The sequence below is a fragment of the Nicotiana tomentosiformis genome, chromosome 3 (assembly GCF_000390325.3).
Source record: "Nicotiana tomentosiformis chromosome 3, ASM39032v3, whole genome shotgun sequence".
Taxonomy (NCBI): Eukaryota; Viridiplantae; Streptophyta; class Magnoliopsida; order Solanales; family Solanaceae; genus Nicotiana; species Nicotiana tomentosiformis.
In genome coordinates this window covers 42,382,077-42,404,168 of record NC_090814.1, presented here as the reverse complement: position 1 = coordinate 42,404,168, position 22,092 = coordinate 42,382,077, and the positions used below count along the sequence as shown (strand labels likewise).

General features: G+C 42.1%; 1 protein-coding gene across 1 annotated transcript; it reads left to right on the top strand.

The window, feature by feature from the left end:
* Positions 1 to 14,480: 14,480 nt before the first annotated feature.
* On the top strand, positions 14,481 to 15,107 carry LOC138907703 (uncharacterized). Its single transcript, XM_070198308.1, has one exon. The coding sequence runs from the start codon at positions 14,481 to 14,483 to the stop codon at positions 15,105 to 15,107; it is 627 nt and encodes a 208-aa protein (XP_070054409.1).
* Positions 15,108 to 22,092: the final 6,985 nt, after the last annotated feature.

Genomic DNA, 22,092 nt, shown 5'->3' with positions numbered 1-22,092 from the left:
GGACATATATTATCCATTCTCCTTGTATCAAGATATAACCAGAAATAATCAGCTTCTGCATGCTCAACTTGGAGAACATTTTTTGAAATTTTTGATCCTGGTGGCCCCAATTCTATATTTACCATCCTTGAGGACAAGGATGTTGTTCAACAGGTGGTATTGATACAGAAATTAGTAACTTAGCTCGAAAGTAGCTTAAGTGAGTGGGAGCCATTATAGTGGAAAAGTTTGTTAGACTTTAGTTTAATTTCCAATTGCCTTTTATTTCATTCAGTATACTTCACATGAGATTAGTTAGGAGTATAAAGTTACTACTACTGCATTGTAATTTCATTGAGTATGATAAATCTGAATTTTCCCTTGTATCTCCTCTCTTCTCTCTCAACCTCTCCTCTGTCTCTAACCCCTGAATATCTCTTCTCCTCTGATCTTCCTTCTCCCTTCTTCTCTTCTCTGATTCGTCTCTGGTCCTCGATAGCAATAATTTGGTATCCGTTTGTGAACTTCGCATCAGTCGTATTTCATGAATCGTTGTCACATCTTTTCGCATTTTTTAAATTTGATTTTAAGTTATATACATCGACAATTTGGAGCAATAGCTATGCAAAGGGTTCATTTGAATTCTCTTTCTTGAAAAGTCGAATTATCAAAAGAAGTAAAATCTCTCTCTCTCCCCCTTTATATACATAAAATAAATTTCCTTGTAAAAATATCTTTTTACACTATTAGTGTAATTTAATCGACTTTAGCAAATAATCTACTATTTATTTCAAGCTACTAATAATTATTATATAGAGTTAAATGAACTAACTTTTTAATGAAATAATTATGTAAGTATTTATTATATATCGCTAGCAATGGCGGATCACATTAAGGATTATGGGGCACATGAACATTGTTTACCAAGGATTATGGGGCACATGAACATTGTTTACCCTAAAAATTGAATAACAATTAAATTTATATGGTTTTAAGGATATGTGATTTAAACCAGCACCAATTGATAAACAACGAATTAAATAGATAAATTAAACAATAAAATAAATCAAACCGGTCTACAAACAATGCATCGACCTCGATTCGAGATAGTCATCGAGGTTAGTTAATAAGAACAGCAGAGGATGGACAGTAAGTAAGACAAAGAAAGCAGCTTATATGTATATTCTTATCAGTGAATCATGATGCCCTACAAATGATTGGAACTCCTCTTTATATAGTATAGGAAACCTAATTATGGTATGTCTCTAATTACAGAAGTAAATCGTATAAACTGCTAGTCAACCGCTTCTGATTTGGTCCGTTCCGAGATTCACGCCATGATCCTTGACCAATCACGGATATCTGTCCCGAGATTCATGCCGTGATCTTCGACCGGTTACTGATATCTAGCCATTTCGTTATTATGCTCCCCTCGAAGCCGGTCATACTTGATCTCGATTGTTGCTGGTCTCGGTCTCAACATAGACTTCGATCTCTAGGCTTGATGTCTCATCTTTGAGCTCGAGTCTGATTTATTACGAGGCTACCTCCGATGCAACTCCCCTGTCTCGATCAAACAGCAAAATCGGGTAGGCCCGATTTTGACCGTATACAGATAGTCCCCTCATTTCTTGGAGTGTAACGAGAAGAAATGAACTGAGCCTTTGATTTAGTACCTCGATCAATTATGACGTCACCATCGTGACGTAAGTGACAGAATCGATTGAAGCATCGCGTCTGCGCAGTTCCCAAGGTCATTAATTAACGCCAGTTGATGGCTGGCCACCGGTGCTTTCAAACAGCCAAAGTGGCTATTATAAATAGACCACCTTCATAATCTTTTCAAACTTTACTTTCAAACTTCTTCTAATCTTCAAAAGCTCTTCTATTTTCTTCAAATCCATCAACTTTGTCGGTTTTCGTTTTCCAATCTCTTATTAAAACGCAAATTCCGCCTCTTCCTTCCTTAAACCTCATATAGCAATGGCAAAAACATCGAAGACCGTTCCTCAATAAGAAAAGGCCTCCTCATCGCGGCCGGCAGGTGGCAAAACATTGGTGGAGCCACGTATCGAAGAGTGCATCCCCGGGCCATGTGAACTTACTTCCGACTTTAAAGTCGAAAAACCCTCTTCGGTTCCTGGCCGATGCGAGCCCATGTCTAGATACATCTGTTCGATATCCGAAGGCGATCTCGAGCAGGTGAAAAAGGACTGCCACTGGGAGAATAAAGAGGTGGTGATTCCTACCGCCAAAGAGGACATCACCACTCATGTGAAAGGGTTATTAAGTGTGTATACTTACCCTTTCACACTGGGTTCCGTTGATCCCGTCATAATCGACTTCTGCCGCCAATACCGGGTAACCCTAGGCCAGATCTACCCCTCTTTTTGGCATATTGCCATTTTGCACAGATTCTTCTCGAGCAAGATCAAGGGGATGTCTTTTACCCTCGATCATCTCATTAGGCTATACAGTCCCCATCTTTATCGGGGTGGACTGATAAGGCTTCAGCGCCGGGCCACGAAGGTGCTATTCTCGATCTTAGATGAGGACAAAGACCGAGGATGGATTTGCCGGTTTGTCCGAATCAGGACCTCCGATTTAATCCCCGCTGAGAAGATGCCATTTCCCGAAGAATGGAACATGAAGCGTAAGTAGAACTTCATCGATAACGTTTGATTACTTGTTATGTTTCCTTTACTTCTTCTCATCTATATTCTTCTTTATGGTGTAGCTTCCCCCTGGTTTCCTGGTGCAGTCCCGGACCTTGCAGGTTGGGTTCGACAACTGGTTTCAATCTCTTCGTATGCTGAGCGTTCGTGGCGTGATTTGGCCAAGGGTCGATGGGAGGCCAAAAATCATAGTAAGCTCCCCTGTTCGTGTTTGATGCTTTCCTGTGAAATACTTCCTTTTAACTTGATTTCTTCTCATACAGGTCTTGGAGATAATGCCGTTATGAGGCCTCTTCCCCTCGGGGAAGAGGAGGTCCCGAAGCCGACCGAAGATAAGAAAAGGAGAAGGGCCTCGCCACCAGATACCCCAAGGCCCAAGAAAAGCAGGGCTCGAAAGTTGAAGACTGATCTCACCGTTCTGCCTGCCGATGTAGTCCAAACGCTACGAGATGAAGACAAGGAGGGAGAAGATACCGACTGCCTGCTGGTGGCTCGGAAGAGGGAAAGCATCGAAGCTTCGAAAGCTGCTGAGCCGGTGACGGTCGAGGGGTTCGGCCGCAGACCGAGGTGATCTCGGGGGAAGGTCCGAGCAGAGTCCCTGAATCATCGGGTGTTGATGATGCCTCCTGCCGTGATGAGCAACCGGCGGGTGTCCCCAAAGGGTCTAGTTCTGAGGCCCTTCAAAGAGAAGAGAATGCCCCAATGACTCGCTCGGGGCAATTAATATTGACGATTCGCCGCCTGACCCCACGTTCTCTGAGGGGCAGTTTCGGGATGCCCGGTCCATGGGGACCCCCGATGTGGGGACGACCCCCAAAGGGGATGATATATTTCGTGGTTGCTTCGCGGGGGTCGATGATGTTTCCGACCTTGACGCATCACTCATTTTTTATGAGGCTCAGCGGCTTCTGAACCAAGTCAGTTTTAGACTATGCTACCATGCTTGCGTTTGTTCTTGTTTCTCTTAGTCTGACTTCCTTTCTTTCTATACAAGCTACATCGCTCCATCGAGAAGCGTCTTCCAAGTACCTAGCTAAGCTGGCCCGATGTGAGGCTGATCTCAAAAAGCTTACGGAGGAGAGAAACGCCCTCAAACTCCTCTATGTGCAAAAAGAAGAGGAGATCATGAGCATTCGAGCCGAGCTGACAAGAATTCATCGAGATCAGACCGAGCTCATTGAATGGGTAATGTAAATTTTTGGGAGCTTGTTATGTATTAACCTGATATTGGCAATTAACACTTTGATCCTGCAGGTTCAGCAGAAGGCCGAATTGGTTGAGCTGCTTCGTGAGGAGGCCAAGATGAAAGAGGCAGAGACTTTGGGGTAGAAGCAGAACATGGACCGTCTCGCCTCGTAGAAAGAAGCGGTTTGGGCCCAACTGTCTTCGGTTGAGCGTCAACTCCAAAGTGTGAAGGAGGAGAACTTGGCCCGAGCCTAGAAGGTTGAAGAGCTCGAGACTCGGTTGGCCGCTGAGCTTACAAGGGCCACATCAGAGGCAGAGGCGCTCGTGGCCTCCTACCGAGCTGACGCCGAAGCCGCTAACACTCGGGCAAAGGAAATTTCTGACGCTGCTGAGGTTAGATTGTCCTGTGTTGCCGAGAATGCTAGGCACGGGTCTCGAAGAGAGACTCTTGAGGAGGTACATGCTCGTGGATTCAACCTCACGGCTGATATCGAGAATGCGAAGGTTTTGGAGGACGAGGCCGGAGCTTTGCTTTCCGATGAAGAAGACTTTGCGAGTGGATCCAAGAGCGGAGATGAAGATGAAGCTCCCGAGGCAGACTAGGCACTTAGGATTTTTTCTCCTTTTGTTTTTTGTGTAAGACCCTGAGTAGTCTTTGTAAATACTTTGCATATATGAAAGAATTCTTTTCTTTCCATTTCGTCTCCGATTTCTGATTTATGATAAATTCTGTTTTGCCTTTGCCTTGTGAAAACCTTGTTGCAATCGGGTTACTGTAGCCTCTATAATTGAGTGAGTAATAGCTCGAACTCAGAGTAGAACAAACCCTTAGACTTTTGAGTTAAGCGAGGGAGAATCCCCGAGCTTAACAATATGTTCGGGATTTTAATTTCGGATGGCTTGATAGAAGCCGTAAATGTACTGCTTTTATAGCTGAGTTCGAGTAAGTTTCGAACTCACAGTAATAGACCCCTTAAGGTTTTATATCATATAATGATGAATCCTCGAGTTATATTTTATTTGAGCTCAGAATAGTGGAATCCTTAGGTCCGAATTGAGTGAGAACAAAATCTCGAACTCTAAGTGTATTGGCCCTTAGGCTCTTTAGATTGGGCCGATATAGCCTCTAAAAGATGGCTATTTATTCCCTTTTTCAGCTTAGAAGACTTAGTAAAAAAAATCCTTTATGTCTTAACACGTATTCTTTACCCATTGGATTTTTTGAGGGTTCAATGTCGATTGAAACCCCTTTGCTTTTTGTGCCTTAACACGTTTGTGTTAAGATAATTTGATACCTCTTAAGGTTTTTCGAGGGCTGATTTTATCGAAGCCCTTTTGACTACATGCCAAGGGTAGCCTTTTTTAACCGGTTTTTCAAAGAATTCGAAGGCCTATTTTTATTGCAAAATTCGGACATCTCTGAGCTTCTTTAATTTGGCCGTAGCCTTTGGGTATGCCTCTTGGGCTAATTTGGCCGTAGCCTTTGGGTATGCCTCTTGGGCTTAGCCTTTGGGGGCCTTTGGGTCCCCGAGAGTGATGCCCTTGACCTATAGATCGAGGGGTGCCTCTTTGAGGTCTTATGAATTTGAGTTTAGATTACTCGAATATGTCGATCGTCGATGGCAGTCCCCGAGTGTACGAGGTATATTTGCACTTGGCCTTTGAGCCATTTCTCACAAAATCATAAGTATGGAGCTTGTATAGTAGAAAATTTTCTTTGAGACACAAGATGTTTAATATAGAAAGAATGCTTCTTTGTATAATTTATACATGCGTACATGTTTTTCCATCGGGGTTCGACTAATCTATACGGACACGGTTCATTCGACCGTTTGGCCCATTACAAAGTTTCTCTATCGAGACCCTTTGACACGAAGTATTTCCCTAAAAAATGTAACATCCGAGGGTGATGCCCCCCAATATTCGAGGTTGATTATAAATAAGCCTTGGATACTGTTGAATCATCCTCAGGTAGCACATAATTGTTGCCTCATTAAAAACCTTATCGAAAAACCCACTTGGGACAAAAACCGATCTAAGGGAAAAAGAGTGCAGCGCGTGCTTTAAAACCTGAGGTCTCGATATCTTTGATCGATCATCTGCAGTGAGTTAGTGCCGAATATATAAATGAAAAAAGGGAATAAAGTCATACCTTAGCAATAATACCGTTTGAGAAGCGATATGTTTCAATTATTTGGCAGTTGTTCGCCATCCATCGTGCCAAGCTTATAAGATCCCTTTCCGACAATGTCGAGGACTTGGTAGGGTCCTTCCCAATTTGGGCCGAGCTTCCCTTCATTAGGATCTCGAGTGTTGACGGTGACTTTCCTCAAGACTAAGTCCCCGACTCTGAAGTGGCGAAGGTTGGTTATCCTATTGTAGTATCTTTCGATTCGTTGCTTTTGTACAGCCATTCGAACGAGTGCGACTTCTCCTTTTTCATCCAATAATTCGAGGATAGTATTCATAGCCTCGTGATTTGACTCTTCTGTTGTATGTCAAAACCTGGCACTGGGTTCCCCGACTTCGACTGGAATCAAGGCTTCGGAGCCATATACTAAGGAGAACGGGGTTGCCCCCGTACTGGATTTTGACGTTGTTCGATATGCCCAAAGGACTTCGGGTAGAATTTCTCTCCATTTCCTCTTAGCGTCGTTCAACCTTTTCTTTAGGTTTTGAATAATAGTCTTGTTCGTCGACTCGGCCTATCCGTTCCCACTAGGGTGATACGGCGTTGATAATATCCTTTTTATTTTGTGGTCTTCGAGGAATTTCGTCACTTTGCTGCCGATAAATTGTTTTCCATTGTCACACACTATTTCGGCAGGTATCCCAAATTGACATACGATGTGATCCCAGATGAAGTCTATAACCTCTTTCTCTCTCACTTTTTCGAACGCCTGTGCTTCAACCCATTTAGAGAAATAGTCAGTCATAAATAAAATGAACTTGGCTTTACCTGGGGACGATGGCAGAGGGACGACGATATTTATCCCCCATTTCATGAATGGCCATGGGATAGGACTGAATGAAGTTGTTCTCCGGGCTGATGGATGATCGGTACAAAACTTTGACATTTATCATATTTTCGAACAAACTCCTTAGTGTCTTTTTCTATACTATCCCAGTAGTATCCTGCTCTAATGATTTTATGAATCAGTGATTCGGCACCGAAGTGGTTCCCACAAGTGCCTTCATGGACCTCTCGTAGAACATAATCGGTGTCTCCTGGTCCTAAGCATACTGCCAATGGTCCATCGAATGTCCTTCTGTATAATGTTCCATCTTCAACCAATGTGAATCGAGCAGCTCTGGTTCGTAGGGCCCTCGACTCTTTAGGGTTCGATGGGAGCTTTCCGTTCTTCAAGTATTCAATATATTTATTCCTCCAATCCCAGGTTAAGCTTGTAGAGTTTATCTCGGCGTGACCTTCCCCGATTACGGATCTCGAGAGTTGAACGACAGTCCCCGAGCTGATCTCATCTTCCTCGACCGATGACCCTAAGCTTGCAAGTGCATCGGCCTCACTATTTTATTCTCGAGGTACATGTTGTAAAGTCCATTCCTTGAAACGGTGCAAGGTTACCTGCAGCTTGTCCAAATACCTTTGCATTCTATCCTCCCGAACTTCGAAAGTTTTGTTTACTTGGTTCACCACCAGTAAAGAGTCACACTTGGCTTCAATGGATTCTGCTCCTAAGCTTTTAGCTAGCTCGAGACCTACAATCATGGCCTCATACTCGGCCTCATTGTTAGTCAACCTAGAAGTTTTGATAGATTTCCTAATAGTGCTACCCGTGGGAGGGTTCAAAATGATGCCTAGCCCGTACCCCTTCACATTCGAAGCACCATCTGTGAAAAGGGTCTATACCCCCGATTATGTACCCGATTTTAACAATAGTTCCTTTTCTACTTCGGGTACGAGGGTTGGCGTGAAATCGGCCATGAAGTCCGCTAAAATTTGAAACTTGATGGCCGTCCGGGGTTGATATTCGATATTGTACCCACTGAGTTCGACGGCCCATTTGGCCAATCGGCCCGATAGTTCGGGTTTGTGCAAAATATTACGAAGTGGGTAAGTTGTTAATACGCATATGGGGTGACATTGAAAGTATGGTCTTAACTTTCTAGAGGCATTTATCAGTGCAAGTGTTAATTTCTCCAAATGTGGATATCTAGTTTCTTCTTCTCCTAAGGTTCGACTTACATAATAAACGGGAAATTGCGTACCTTGCTTTTACTGAACTAGGACACCACTTACCGCGATTTTCGATACTGCCAAGTACAAGTAAAGTTTTTCATCTGCCTTTGGAGTGTGAAGCAGTGGTGGGATCGATAGGTATCGCTTCAATTCCTCTAATGTCTGTTGGCATTCCGGGGTCCAGGCAAAATTGTTCTTTTTGAGCAGAGAGAAAAATTTGTGGCTTCGATCCGATGACCTCGAAATGAATCGGCCTAAGGCAGCTATCCGTCCAGTTAGCCTCTGCACGAATTTTACACTGTCCACGATGGTGATGTCTTCGATGGCCTTGATTTTTTCGTGGTTGATCTCGACTCCCCGATTTGATACCATGAAGCCAAGGAACTTGCCCGAACCGTCCCCGAAAGTACATTTCTCGGGGTTGAGCTTCATGTTGTATTTCCTTAAAATCTCGAATATTTCCTGAAAATGAGCCAAATGGTCCTCTGCGCGCAGGGACTTAACTAGTATGTCATCGATATAAACTTCCATTAATTTACCTATTTGTTCTTCGAACATTTTATTTACTAGGCGTTGGTAAGTAGCTCCTGCATTTTTTAGCCCGAAGGGCATTACATTATAACAATATGTTCCATACTTGGTGATAAATTAAGTCTTTTCTCGGTCCTCCAGGTTCATTTGGATTTGATTGTACCCGGAATAGGCATCGAGAAAAGTAAGGATCTCATGGCCAGCCGTGGCATCGATCATGCGATCGATGTTAGGCAGTGGAAAAGAATCTTTGGGGCATGCCTTGTTTAAATCCTTATAATCTACACACATTCTAAGTTTGTTCCCTTTTTTGGGACTACAACTACATTGGCTAACCATTCGGGATATTTCACCTCCCGAATGGACCCTATCTTGAGAAGTTTAGTTACCTCGTCCTTTATGAATGCATGCTTTACCTCAGACTGAGGTCTTCTCTTTTGCTTCACCGGTCTGAACCTAGGGTCCAGGCTTAGCCGATGCGTCGTTATCTCCGGTGGGATCCCTGTCATGTCTAAATGGGACCAAGCAAAAACAATCTATGTTATCAATAAGAAATTGAATAAGCTTTTTCCTGAGTTCGTGGGTTAATCCCGTTCCCAGGTATACCTTTCGCTCGGGTAGGTACTCGATCAATATAACCTGTCCTAGCTCTTCGACCGTTGATTTGGTGGCGTCAGAATCTTCGGGAACAATAAAAGTTTGAGGGGTCAGAAAATCCTCCTCTTCTTCTTCTATCTCCTGCTTCCCTGATTCGGTCGAGGCTGGTGGCTGTGATTGCTATTTGACTTCCTGTTTACTTTTTATGCTCGACCTTTCCGAGGTTGATAGTGTCGATATCAGTGTTACCTCATCGACTGCAAACATTTCCTTTGCAGCATGCTGCTCCCCGTATATTATTTTTACCCCGGCCGACGCCGAGAATTTCATCATTTGGTGGAGATTCGAAGGGACTGCCCTCATATTATGGATCCAAGATCTACCGAGTAGTGCATTGTACCTCATATCGCCCTCGATTACATGGAACTTAGTATCTTGAATGGTTCCAGTCACGTTCACCGGTAGAATAATCTCCCATTTAGTTGTTTCACTGGTCATATTGAAGCCGTTTAAGACCCAAGTTGTGGGCACAATTTGATTTTGTAGGCCGAGCTGCTCCATGACCCTCGATCGGATGATATTCGCTGAGCTACCTGGATCCACTAAAATACGCTTAACTTGAACTTTATTTAATAAGATAGAAATTACCAGAGCGTTGTTGTGGGGCTGAGAAATGCCTTCTGCTTCTTCGTCATTGAAAGATAAAGTGCCTTCGGGTACATATTCTCGGGCTCATTTTTTCCCTAGTGATTGATACCTTAGTGCGTTTGAATATGGGTCCCTGTGGAATGTCGACCCCACCGACGATCATATGAATGACATGTTGGGTTCTTCCTGTTCATTTTTCCTATTGGCGTCCCTTTCTCTGAAATGATTCTTGGCTCGATCGCTGAGGAACTCTCGATGGTGGACCTCATTGAATAGACGGGTTATCTCCTCCCTTAATTGCCTGCAATCCTCGGTCTTGTGACCATGCGTGCCATGATACTTGCACATCAAATTTGGGTTTCTTTGGGAAGGATTGTTTTGTATGGATCTGGGCCACCAAGTATCTTTGATTCTTCTGATTACCGATACAATACCCGATGCATCGATGCTAAAGTTATATTCCGATAACCGAGGTGCCTCTGGGGGATCGTCATACTTGTCAAAACCACTTTTGCTCATAAGTCCCCAAGAATTCTGTCCTCGATCACTTCTTCGATTGCTCCGTGCGGAATTGCGTCCTGAACCATTGTTCCTTCGATCTGTGGTGTATGGTTGATATCGGTCTCTGTTCGATCCTGGCTCCCTGTTGACGTCCCTCTGGTTTTTAACTGCCGACCTGTTTAGATGTACTGAACCGGGAGGGGCTCCTAATTGGTCGTCCTCGACCCTGATCTTTGATTGATATCGATTGTGCACATCTGCCCAAGTTACAGCTGGATACTCGATCAAATTTTGTTTCAACTGATGTGATGCTATCAAACTCCGCTCGTTCAACCCTTGGGTGAAATCTTGAACGGCCCAATCATCTGTGACAAGTGGCAACTCCATGCGTTCTATTTGAAATCGGGATACGAACTCCCTCAGCATTTCATTATCCCTTTGTCTTACTTTGAAAAGGTCTGATTTCCTCGTTGCGACCTTTATGGCCCCGGCGTGTGCCTTTACGAAAGAATCTGCTAACATGGCAAATGAGTCGATGGAATTTGGTGGTAGGTTGTGATACCAAATCATTGCCTCCTTCGAAAGGGTCTCTCCGAATATTTTTAATAGCACAGATTTGATTTCATCATCTTCTAAATTGTTACCCTTGATAGAGCATGTATATGAAGTAACATGCTCGTTGGGATCGGTGGTCCCATTATAATTGGGTATGTCTGGCATACAAAACTTCTTTAGAATAGGCTTCGGAGCTACACTTGGAGGAAACGGCTTTTGTACAAACTTCTTCGAATCCATCCCTTTCAAGATTGGCGGTGCCCCCGGTATCTGGTCAACTCGAGAGTTGTATGTTTCCACTTTTTTATCGTTGGCTTCGATACTCTTCTCCCCCGATTCAATTCTTTTGGTGAGCTCCTCGAGCATTTTCATTACCGCAGGATCAGTCCTCGATTCGTTTCCATTCGACCTTTCCAGTACTGGCTCGGTACGGCGAGTAATTTCCGGCTCGACCCTATTCGAAGCTCTATGTTGAATTTGTAACTGAGCAATAGCGGCTTGCTGAGCCTAAAGCAACTCGAATATCACTTGGAGACTGACTCCTTCATCTCCTCTGCCTTGTGTTCCTTGGTCACTAGATCGGCCTTCTTTGCATACGCTCCCATCGAGACCTACCCCTAGGTCCCCATTTAGAGCAACGTGCAAATTGGCATCGACTGGGTTGGAAACCGGTGCTCCCCCGAAATTAGACCGTGGCACCTCGACTCCTGGAGCAATTACATTTTCGTTTTCACCGTGGAATCTGAGGCCGTTGTCACCGTGTATGGATGCGTTCTGTGAGTTTGACATGTTTTAACATGAAAGCAAAGATACTTGACAAGAACAAGCATACAATAGTGCGTTTTACTAGAATCAATATTGAACAATCACTATTATCCTCAGCCCCACGGTGGGCGCCAAACTGTTTACCCTAAAAATTGAGTAACAATTAAACTTATATTGTAGTTTTAAGGATATGTGATTTAAACCAGCACCAATTGATAAACAATGAATTAAATAGATAAATTGGACAATAAAATAAATCAAATCGGTCTGCAAACAATGCCTCGTCCTTGATTCGAGATAGTCTTGAGGTTAGTTAATAAGAACAATAGAGGATGGACAGTAAGTAAGACAAAGAAAGCAGCGTATATGTATATTCTTATCAGTGAATCTGATTAGAACTCCTCTTTATATAGTAGAGGAAACCTAATTATGGCATGTCTGTAATTACAGAAGGAAATCGTATAAACGGCTAGTCAACCGCTTCTGATTTGGTCCATTCCGAGATTCACGCCATGATCCTTGACCAATCACGGATATCCGTCCCGAGATTCACGCAGTGATCTTCGACCGGTTACTGATATCTAGCCATTCCGTTATTATGCTCCCCTCGAAGCCGGTCATACTTGATCTCGATTGTTGCTGACCTCGGTCTTAACGTACACTTCGATCTCTAGGCTTGATGTCTCATCTTCGAGCTCGGGTCTGATTTATTATGAGGCTACCCCCGATGTAACTCCCTTCTCTCGATCAAACAGCAAAATCGGGTAGGCCCGATTTTGACCGTATACAAACATATCCTAGTAGATTTCCTAATAGATTTCCTGTATAAAATTACTCATCTTTTGCTATATAGGGCGGGAGGCACCCATGGTCAAATTTGGCATTTGGTACCTCAGTTCGAGACCTACGGCCACATATGATATTTAACTTTTAGCTTGATTTTTCTTCTATTTTTTTCTTTTTTCTTTTTCTCTTTTGCCTTTTATTATTATTTTTTCATTTTCTTATTCTCTCCTTGATTGCATTCAACTCGATTAATTATCTCAAGACTTGATGATAAATAATAAATTAAGAATTTAGAGATTGGTTATTCATTGTTCTTAATTGAGATTTATCTTAATTTTGAACTACAACTATAAATTTATTTGTAAATAATTTATGTGATCATAAGATCTATTCTAAGTTACAGAAAAAGACTTGCTTAATTATTTTTCTTTCAATCAAATTATTGTTTAATCGTATTGTTATTCCAATTAAATTATCAAACTCTTTTCTCCAAATTTTTTTAGAATGAAATATAGTTCTCCTCTTTTGGTAAGCTCGCATATAAAGAATTAGTCATATGCTCTAAGGCTTTTTGATATTCCGTGCTTCTTTTTTCCCCTAAAACTTGTACAAGTGTTCAATTCTTATGGCATTAACTTGTAATTTAGTATTCTTGTATACGGGTAGAACCGAGCTCGACGCTTGATCGAGCATCTGGAACAATAGGTCAAGGCTCGACACATAAGTAAGAGATCGAGGTTAAAAATGTAACCGAGCTCGATATCGAGTATCGAAGTTCGAACAAGATCATCAGATTTTCCCTCGAGTTTATCAAGGGCACGACTGAACCTGCTTCTAACGGCCTCGAAGAAAAGTTTTGCCAACTCATCCGACAAGGATCCGTGATTCTTGCCATTAACCAATCATTATGGCAGAAATCACGGGATTAAGTCAAAAAGGAAGCCAACGGTCTGCATAATTTCTTATAAAATAATGTCTTAAATGCTTCATCTCCCTAGATATATAAAGGGAACTGAATAATTCATTAGGCATATTGGAACATACTCAAAAGAATAAGATACTACGTTTTTCAGCTTTGTTCATATTATTTCTTGCTTCAATAATATCACATCTAAATTCGAATGAAGTTAATCTTACGGGGCTTAAGTTGTTCAATCTGCATAATTTGCATTTATATTTCTACTTATTCTTCCATATTAGATCTGATTTCTCATTTTGTATCGAATTAGATCACATATCCTTAAAGCCGTGTATAAATTCAATTGTTATCCGATTTTGGGGGTAAACAGATTTGCACCCACCGTGGGGCTAGGGATAATAGTGGTTATTTGATACAAATCTTCATAACGTATACTACTTTACACTTGCTCTTTGAAGTGTCTTTAATTTCAGGCCAAAAATAACAAACTCTTTATTAGCACCTCTACATATCGCTAACGAGGCTGGTCATCAAGGTGAGAATAAGAACATGGCGCTCGCTAATGCGGGACCACCCGCTGATGTCGTTGGAATTCAGACTGTGGATCCAATTGATGTAAATTCACATGTGGCCATCGACGTGAACTTACGTACCGACCCTTAAAATAGCGTCTGTGGTGGAGCCCGATCTGCAGCTCGAAACACACAAAACATTGAAGAAGACGGAATTAGCCTACGCATGATCTTCGAAATGCTTCAAGCCTAACAGGTGGCGATAGCTCAGTTGTATAGCCAAACCCAGGCACCGAGCAGGGTTGAACCCGATCCGCCCCAAAAAGTCACCCGTAGAATTAAACCGGACATGGTAAGGTCGAATGAACAAGAGTCGGGGACTAACCCCAAAATTATAAAAATGCTCGAGGAGCTGACGAAGTGGATAGAGTTAGGGGAAAAGAAGATCGAAGCGAACGATAAAAAGGTTGAAACCTATAATTCCAGGGTAGATCAAATCCCAGGAGCACCCCCGATATTTAAGGGACTGGATTCCAAGAAGTTCGCGCAAAAACCTTTTACTCAAAGCCGCCCTAAAACCGATCCCCAAGAAATTTTGTATGCCCAAAAAACCTAAGTACAACGGAATGACCGATCCAAACGAGCATGTAACCTCTTATACATGTTCCATCAAAGGGAACGACTTAGAAGATGGCAAAATCGAGTCTGTTTTGCTGAAAACATTTGGGGAAACCCTGTCAAAGGGAGCCATGATATGGTATCACAACTTACCTCCTAATTCTATTGACTCTTTTTCTATGCTTGCAGACTCTTTCATAAAAGCACATGCCGGTGCCATCAAGGTCCAAACCAAGAAATCAGACCTTTTCAAAGTCAAACAGAAGGAGAACGAGATGCTCAGGGAGTTCGTGTCCCGTTTTCAAATGGAACAAATAGATCTGCTGCCGGTCGCTGATGATTGGGATGTTCGGGCTTTCACTCAGGGACTCAATATTCGAAGCTCGGTGGCTTCGCAACAATTAAAGAAAAACCTGATAGAATACCCTGATATTACCTGGACCGATGTACACAATTGGTATCAATCAAAAATCAGAGTCAAAGATGATCAACTCGGGGCACCTTCGAAGTCTATATATCTCGCCAGGACTCTTGATAGAGCCAAGAGGGACATCGATCGTGAACCAGGATCAAACGGGGATCGATATCGGCCCTATAGAGATCCAAGAAGCAGTGGGTCAGGGCGGAACCCGTAACAAATGACAGGAGAAGTGATCAAGGTCGAAGCAATCAGGGAATCAAGACCAAAAATAGCTTCGACAGGTCCTTCGGGCCTAAAGAGGCACCGAGGCTATTAGAGTATAACTTTAATATCGATGCTGCACCCATAGTATCTGCTATCGGGTGCATCAGTGATACCAAATGGCCTCAACCTTTATAATCCGATCCAGCTCAAAGGGACCCTAACCAGATGTGCAAATATCATGGCACTCACGGTCATAGAACGGAATATTGTCAACAGTTGAGAGAAGAAGTAGCCTGTTTATTCAACAATGGGCACCTTCGGGAGTTCTTGAGCGACCGAGCCAAGAACCACTTTAGAAATAGGGATTCTAACAAACAGACATGACAAGAAGATACCTAACCTCAATACGTCATAAATATGATCATCGATGGAGTCGACATCCCACAAGGGCCAATGTTGAAATGCACCAAAATCTCCGTCACCCGGGAGAAATGAACTTGAGACTACATACCTGAAGGAGCCTTATCCTTCAGCGACGAGGACGTGAAAAGGATCATAAAACCTCACAATGATGCACTAGTAATATCTTTACTCTTAAATAAAACTAGAATCAAACGTGTATTAATTGATCCAGGTAGCTCAGCCAACATCATTCGATCGAAGGTCGCAGAACAGTTCGGTCTACAAGAGAGGATGATGCCAGCAGTCCGAGTCCTAAACGGGTTCAACATGGCATATGAAACCACCAAAGGAGAGATAACGTTACCGGTCAATACCGCCAAAATCGTACGAGAGGCCAAGTTTTATGTAATCGGAGGGGACATGAGGTACAACGCCCTTCTCGGAAGGCCATGGATCCACCACATGAGAGTAGTACCCTCAACTCTTCACCAAGTGTTAAAATTCCCAGTCCCAGGGGGGATCAAGACAATCTACGGGGAACAACCGTCCGCAAAAGATATCTTTGCCATCGAAGAAGTGGTTCTGATATCAACGATCATAACACCGAAGGAACCGAATTCTGGCGCCGACCCAGAGACCAAATAACAATTACTGATTCCGGTAACAACCCAATCAGATAAGAAAAAGACTTACGAAGACGATGATTACGGGGTCCCCAATCTTTTATAATCCCCGATGACTCCAACACAACCAAATCGACGATCGAAGAGCTGGAACATATTGTATTAATCGAGCATTTGCCCGATCGAAAAGTATACTCGGGCACCGGACTAACTCCCGAGCTCAGGAAAAAATTTATTCAATTTCTTATAGTTAACATAGATTGTTTTGCTTGGTCCCATATTGATATGACAGGGATCCCACCAGAAATAACCACTCATAGACTAAGCATAACCCAAAAACTAATCCGGTCAAGAAGAAAAGGAGGCCCCAGTCCGAGGTCAAACATGCTTTCATCAAGGATGGGGTATCTAAACTCCTAAAAATAGGATCCATTCGAGAGGTTAAATACCCGGATTGGTTAGAAAATGTAGTGGTAGTCCCTAAAAAGGGGAATAAACTAAGAATGTATATAAATTACAAAGATTTGAATAAAGCATGCCCCAAATATTCTTTTTCTTTGCCCAAAATCGATCGTATGATCGATGCCACGACCGGCCACGAGATTCTTAGTTTTCTCGATGCCTATTACGGGTACAACCAAATACGGATGGACCCCGGTGATCAGGAAAAAACCTCCTTCATCACTAAAAATGGCACATACTGTTATAATGTAATGCCGTTTGGATTAAAAAATGCCGGTGCCACATATCAATGCCTAGTAAATCGGATGTTCGAAGAACAAATAGGAAAATCGATGGAATTTTACATTGACGATATGTTGGTTAAATCCATGCGAGCAGAGGACCATTTAAAGCATTTGCAGGAAACCTTCAGTATATTGAAGAAGTACATCATGAAGCTGAATCCGAAAAAATGCACGTTCGGAGTCGGATCAGGTAAATTTCTCGGATTCATGGTATCCAACTGAGGAATCGAGATCAACCCCGACAAGATCAAATCTATCGAAGATATCACGGTAGTGGACAACATGAAGGTCGTGAAAAGGCTAACCGGGCGCATTGCCGCCTTGGGGAGATTCATCTCGAGGTCCTCCGATAAGAGTCATCGATGTTTCTCGTTGCTGAAGAAGAAAAACAACTTCACATGGACCTCGGAATGCCAACGGGCCTTGGAAGAACTTAAGCGATATTTATCGAGCCCGCCACTGCTTCACACACCGAGGACACACGAACAACTATACTTGTATTTGGAAGTATCGGAGATAGCGGTAAGTGGAGTCCTAGTTCGGGAAGAACAAGGTACATAATTTCTGCTTTATTATGTTAGCCGGACCTTGGGTGAGGCCGAAACTAGATACACCCACCTAGAAAAATTGGCGCTCGCATTGCTAAGTGCCTCTAGGAAGCTAAAGCCATACTTCCAATATCACCCCATATGTGTCGTAACTACTTACCCATTTAGGAACGTTATGCATAAACCCGAACTCTCGGGCCGATTGGCCAAATGGTCCATTGAAGTAAGTGGGTACGATATTGAATATCGACCTCGGACTGCCATTAATTCCTAAATAATGGAAGACTTCGTGGCCGACTTTACATCGGCCCTGATACCTGAGGTTGAAAGAGAGTTATTGGTTAATTGAGGGACATTTTCGGAAATCTAGACCCTCTTTATAGATAGGGCCTCAAACGCCAAATGGTCCGGACTTGGTATCGTACTAAAGCCACCAATAGGTAATATAATTAGACAATCTATTAAGACTGTGAAATTGACTAATAACGAGGCCAAATATGAGGCCATGATTGTAGGTCTTGAATTAGCCAAAAGCTTGGGAGCAGAGGTGATCGAAGACATGTGCGACTCCCTCCTTGTGGTAAACTAAGTTAATGGAACATTCGAGGTCAGAGAAGAATGAATACAGAGATACTTAGACAAGTTACAGGTGGAATTACATCAGTTCAAAGAATGGACTTTGCAACATGTACCTCGGGATCAAAACAGCGAAGCCGATGCCCTCGCTAACTTGGGATCGTCGGTCGAAGATAACGAGTTCAATTCAGGAGAAGTCATGCAGCTTATGAGATCGGTGGTGGAAGAAGGCCACACCGAGATCAACTCAACGAGCCTAACTTGGGACTGGAGGAACAAGTACGTGGAGTATCTCAAGATCGGAAATTTGACATCAGGCCCAAAAGAATCGAGGGCCATAGGTACAAAAGTAGCCCAATTTAGCCTGGCCGAAGACGGAACCTTGTTCAAAAAAACATTCGATGGTCCACTTGCAAAATGTCTAGGGCCGGGGGATACTGAGTACTGAAAGTACAAGAGGGGGTTGAATTGCTTATTTTTAAATTAATTATTATAATTTGACTGGTTTTCCAATTAGTCGACTAGATGTAATAGCGAGATAATAAGAAATGCAGAATTAAAATACAGAAGTAAAGTGCAGGAATTAAAGACACCAGAGTTTTTATACTGGTTCGGATTCAATGTGAATCCTAATCCAGTCCCCTTGGGTTGCAAGAGAGTTCTCTTTCAGTGATTGAGTTTCTTGAGTACAAAGTGAATGGTGTAGTTTACACCAACAACTCAGTTTCTATGTCACTCGTCTTTTCTAGATACAATGCCTCACCAGTATTTTTCTCTCTTTCTTCTCTAACTTGTTACACAGCAGATCTAGTAGAGCTACAATGTTTGTTTGAAGTAGAACAAAGAGAGGATAATTGGTTTGATCAAAGTATATCTCTCTAAGACATAAGGTTGCGTATAAATACTTTGTAGGAGACCGTTACTGAAGAGATTTTCCAACCCAATTGATTTGATCCTTGGAAAGAAATTGATTCTTTCCAAGAATAAGGTTAATTCCCGTTACTCTTCCTTGATGTGTGGACTTTGACAGCTTTCCATTTTTAAGTCTTGATAGCGCCGAATTTGCTCCTTAATTCTGGGTCCTTCCAGTTTTAGCTACTGATTGATTATTTTGCTGGATCTTCAATGCTTCTTTTGCTTTTTAACTCTTCAACCAATCTCGGATTGATTATCTCGCCGGATCGTCAGTGCTTCTTTTCCCTTTGAATGCTTCAATCAATCTTTGATTGATTTCTTCCTTCAGCTTTGATTGTTTCTCTTTGTGCACTTCAATCTTGGTTGATTTCCTTGAGTCCCTACACCAAAAGCAATTATATTATTTTTTTATCATTAAAACTAAAACCTAACAATCTCCCCCTTTTTGATGATGACAAAAACAATAATATATGTAAACATCAGTTAACTTCCCTGTATTTTACTCCTCCTCAATGAGTGCAGTTGAATCCCCCTCAATAGGTGACGTTGGGACTACTTCTTTTAGTCGACTTCTCCTGTAGTATCTATAGTCGACCCCCTGCAATGGATATACATGCACGAATATATGTATAGCCTTCTCCCCCTTTTTGACATCAGCAAAGAGGGGATAAAAACAATAAAACACCAGATACTAAAGCAGAATTTGTAGCATGATATGCATGCAGAGTTAAAAAAATAAATTCATCCAACGACTGGTTATCCAGTCCAAAACAGCACAGCAAAAAAAAATTATTTGAAACTTCCACACTAATGATGCAAGAAATAAGTAAGAGTGTTGCAAATCGCCTCCTTCAATTGATCAAAGCTAGCATTAGCTGAGACAGTCACTCCATCAAGCCTGTCGTGTACTTCCTTGAATGCCTTGACTGCATTTTTCCTAACTCTGAGAATTGCAACCCTTATCTTTGAAACATCAGACCCTGTCTCTTTGAAGATTGCACGAATGTCTCCAACAGTGGACTGAGTGGCAGCAAGAAGATCTTTGATGGTGGTCAGCTGGTTGTCAATGGCAGTCAGTTTCTCAGCAAGATCAGGATTACTAAGACTATGATGGGAAACAGAGGCTTTGGTCTTGGAATCAGGTTGAACATTCTTGACCTCACCTTCCTATTTCTTAACCCAGGAGCCCTTCACGCACACATATCCCATACTAGCAAATGCCCTAGAATTATAAGATTTTGAAACAGAGACAAAGGGATATTCAGAGATAGAGATATTATGAGCTTCCAGAATGTGAGTGATGGCCATGCCATAGGGCAAACTGGTGGGGGTCATCAGCACTTTCAATCATAAAATTTATGACCCAGGAGGACAGTTTGATCTTGAGTTTGGTCACAAGGCAATAGACAAGAAAGGTATCTCTTTGAGAGAAGGTGGAGAAGGAGCCAATACGAGGGAGCAGAGTAGTTGCAACAATATGGGCTAGAACACGAGTTTCAAATCTAACATCACTTGGACCTAACTGGTTCGGGAGGGATTCAGATGAACACTCAGTAATACAACATTTTTCTTGATCAAAGGTGATTTCAAAATCATCAGGCCAAGAATTTTTGAAAAGCATGGGAAAACCAGAACACTTACATTTGAAAATTGAGTCAAACATGGCACAATCAAGAACGATGCGCTTTCCTAACACTAAGGATTCCAACTTGTCAGACTTACTAGAGCGAAGATTGGCATAAATCATTCTTACTAGGGGTTCATAGACTTTAGGAGGGGGAACAGAAAAGAATTTTGACCAGCCTTGATAAACAAACAGATCTTTTACCTTACAGTTTAGGGCTTTCATGTCATCAAGGTCGACTACTCTGCCATGAGCGATTGGCTTGTCTTTCAGAGCAATAAAAAAATCTTTGTTTGGAGAATCCCAGAAATTTAGGTCAGACTCTAAAGAACTTGAGAGATCTATTTTCGATTTCTTTGGAGTAAAGGATTCAGGAGGTTCTTCCAAAGGTCTTTTTCCTAGGGCTTTTTCTCCTAGAGGATGAGAATGATCGCTGGGAAGAAGGTTTTGCTCTGGAGCGAGTACTTTTTCTGGTGGAGGCTGAGGGATTTTTAGAGTGTTTAGCCATGGAAGAAACTGGTTAAAGAGTGTTTCGGAGAGGGTTTCTAGGTTATGGGAACGATGGAGATTGGAAGAGGGTTTCAGAGATTAAAAAAAGGGGTTTCTGACGATTGGGTACAGGAAAGGAAAGGGTGTCAGTTGAACAGGCATAATGATTGGTTTTCCTTTCTTGAACGCTGCAACTGATGTGAAAAGAGAGGAAAAGAGAGGGAATTCGGAGGCGCTATTAATGACTATGAAAAGACAAAGTTTAAACTTTAGGCATACAAAACATAAAAATACCTCATAGGTCCTAATATTAATGATCAATGGAAATAATACCAAGTAATTCTCTTAAAAAGCAAAATCTGTCTTCAAGTAAAGGTTTAGTGAAAATATCTGTTAATTGATCAGTAGTTCCAACAAAAGATAATTCTATATTTCCCTTAAGAACATGATCTCTAATGAAATGATGCTTGATGTCTATATGCTTTGCCCTAGAGTGATGCACAGGATTTTTTGAGAGACATATAACACTAGAGTTATCATAGAAAATTAGAATGGGTTTAAAGAATAGTTCATAGTCACCCAATTGATGAGACATCCATAGTAATTGTGCACAACATTGTCCAATGGCGATATACTCAGCCTCAGTTGTGGATAGTGCAATTGATCCTTGCTTTTTACTGTTCCAAGATATCAGTGCTTTTCCAAGTAATTGACATGTTCCGTTGGTGCTTTTTCTGTCTTCCTTATCACCTGCAAGATCAACATCTGAAAAACCTTCTAGTTTAAAATTGTTAGAGCGTGGATACCATAATCCGTGAGAAATAGTTCCAATGAGATATCGAATGATTCTCTTTACTGTAGGCAGATGTGATTCTTTAGGAGCTGGCTAAAACCTGGCACATTTACAAATACTAAACATAATATCTGGTCGACTAGCAGTTAGATAAATAAGGGAGCCAATCATTCCACGATATTTAGTTTCATCAACAGGATTTCCCTGTTCATCTTTGTCAAGACTTGTTGAAGGACTCATTGGTGTGCCAATAGCTTTAGCATTACTCATACCGAACTT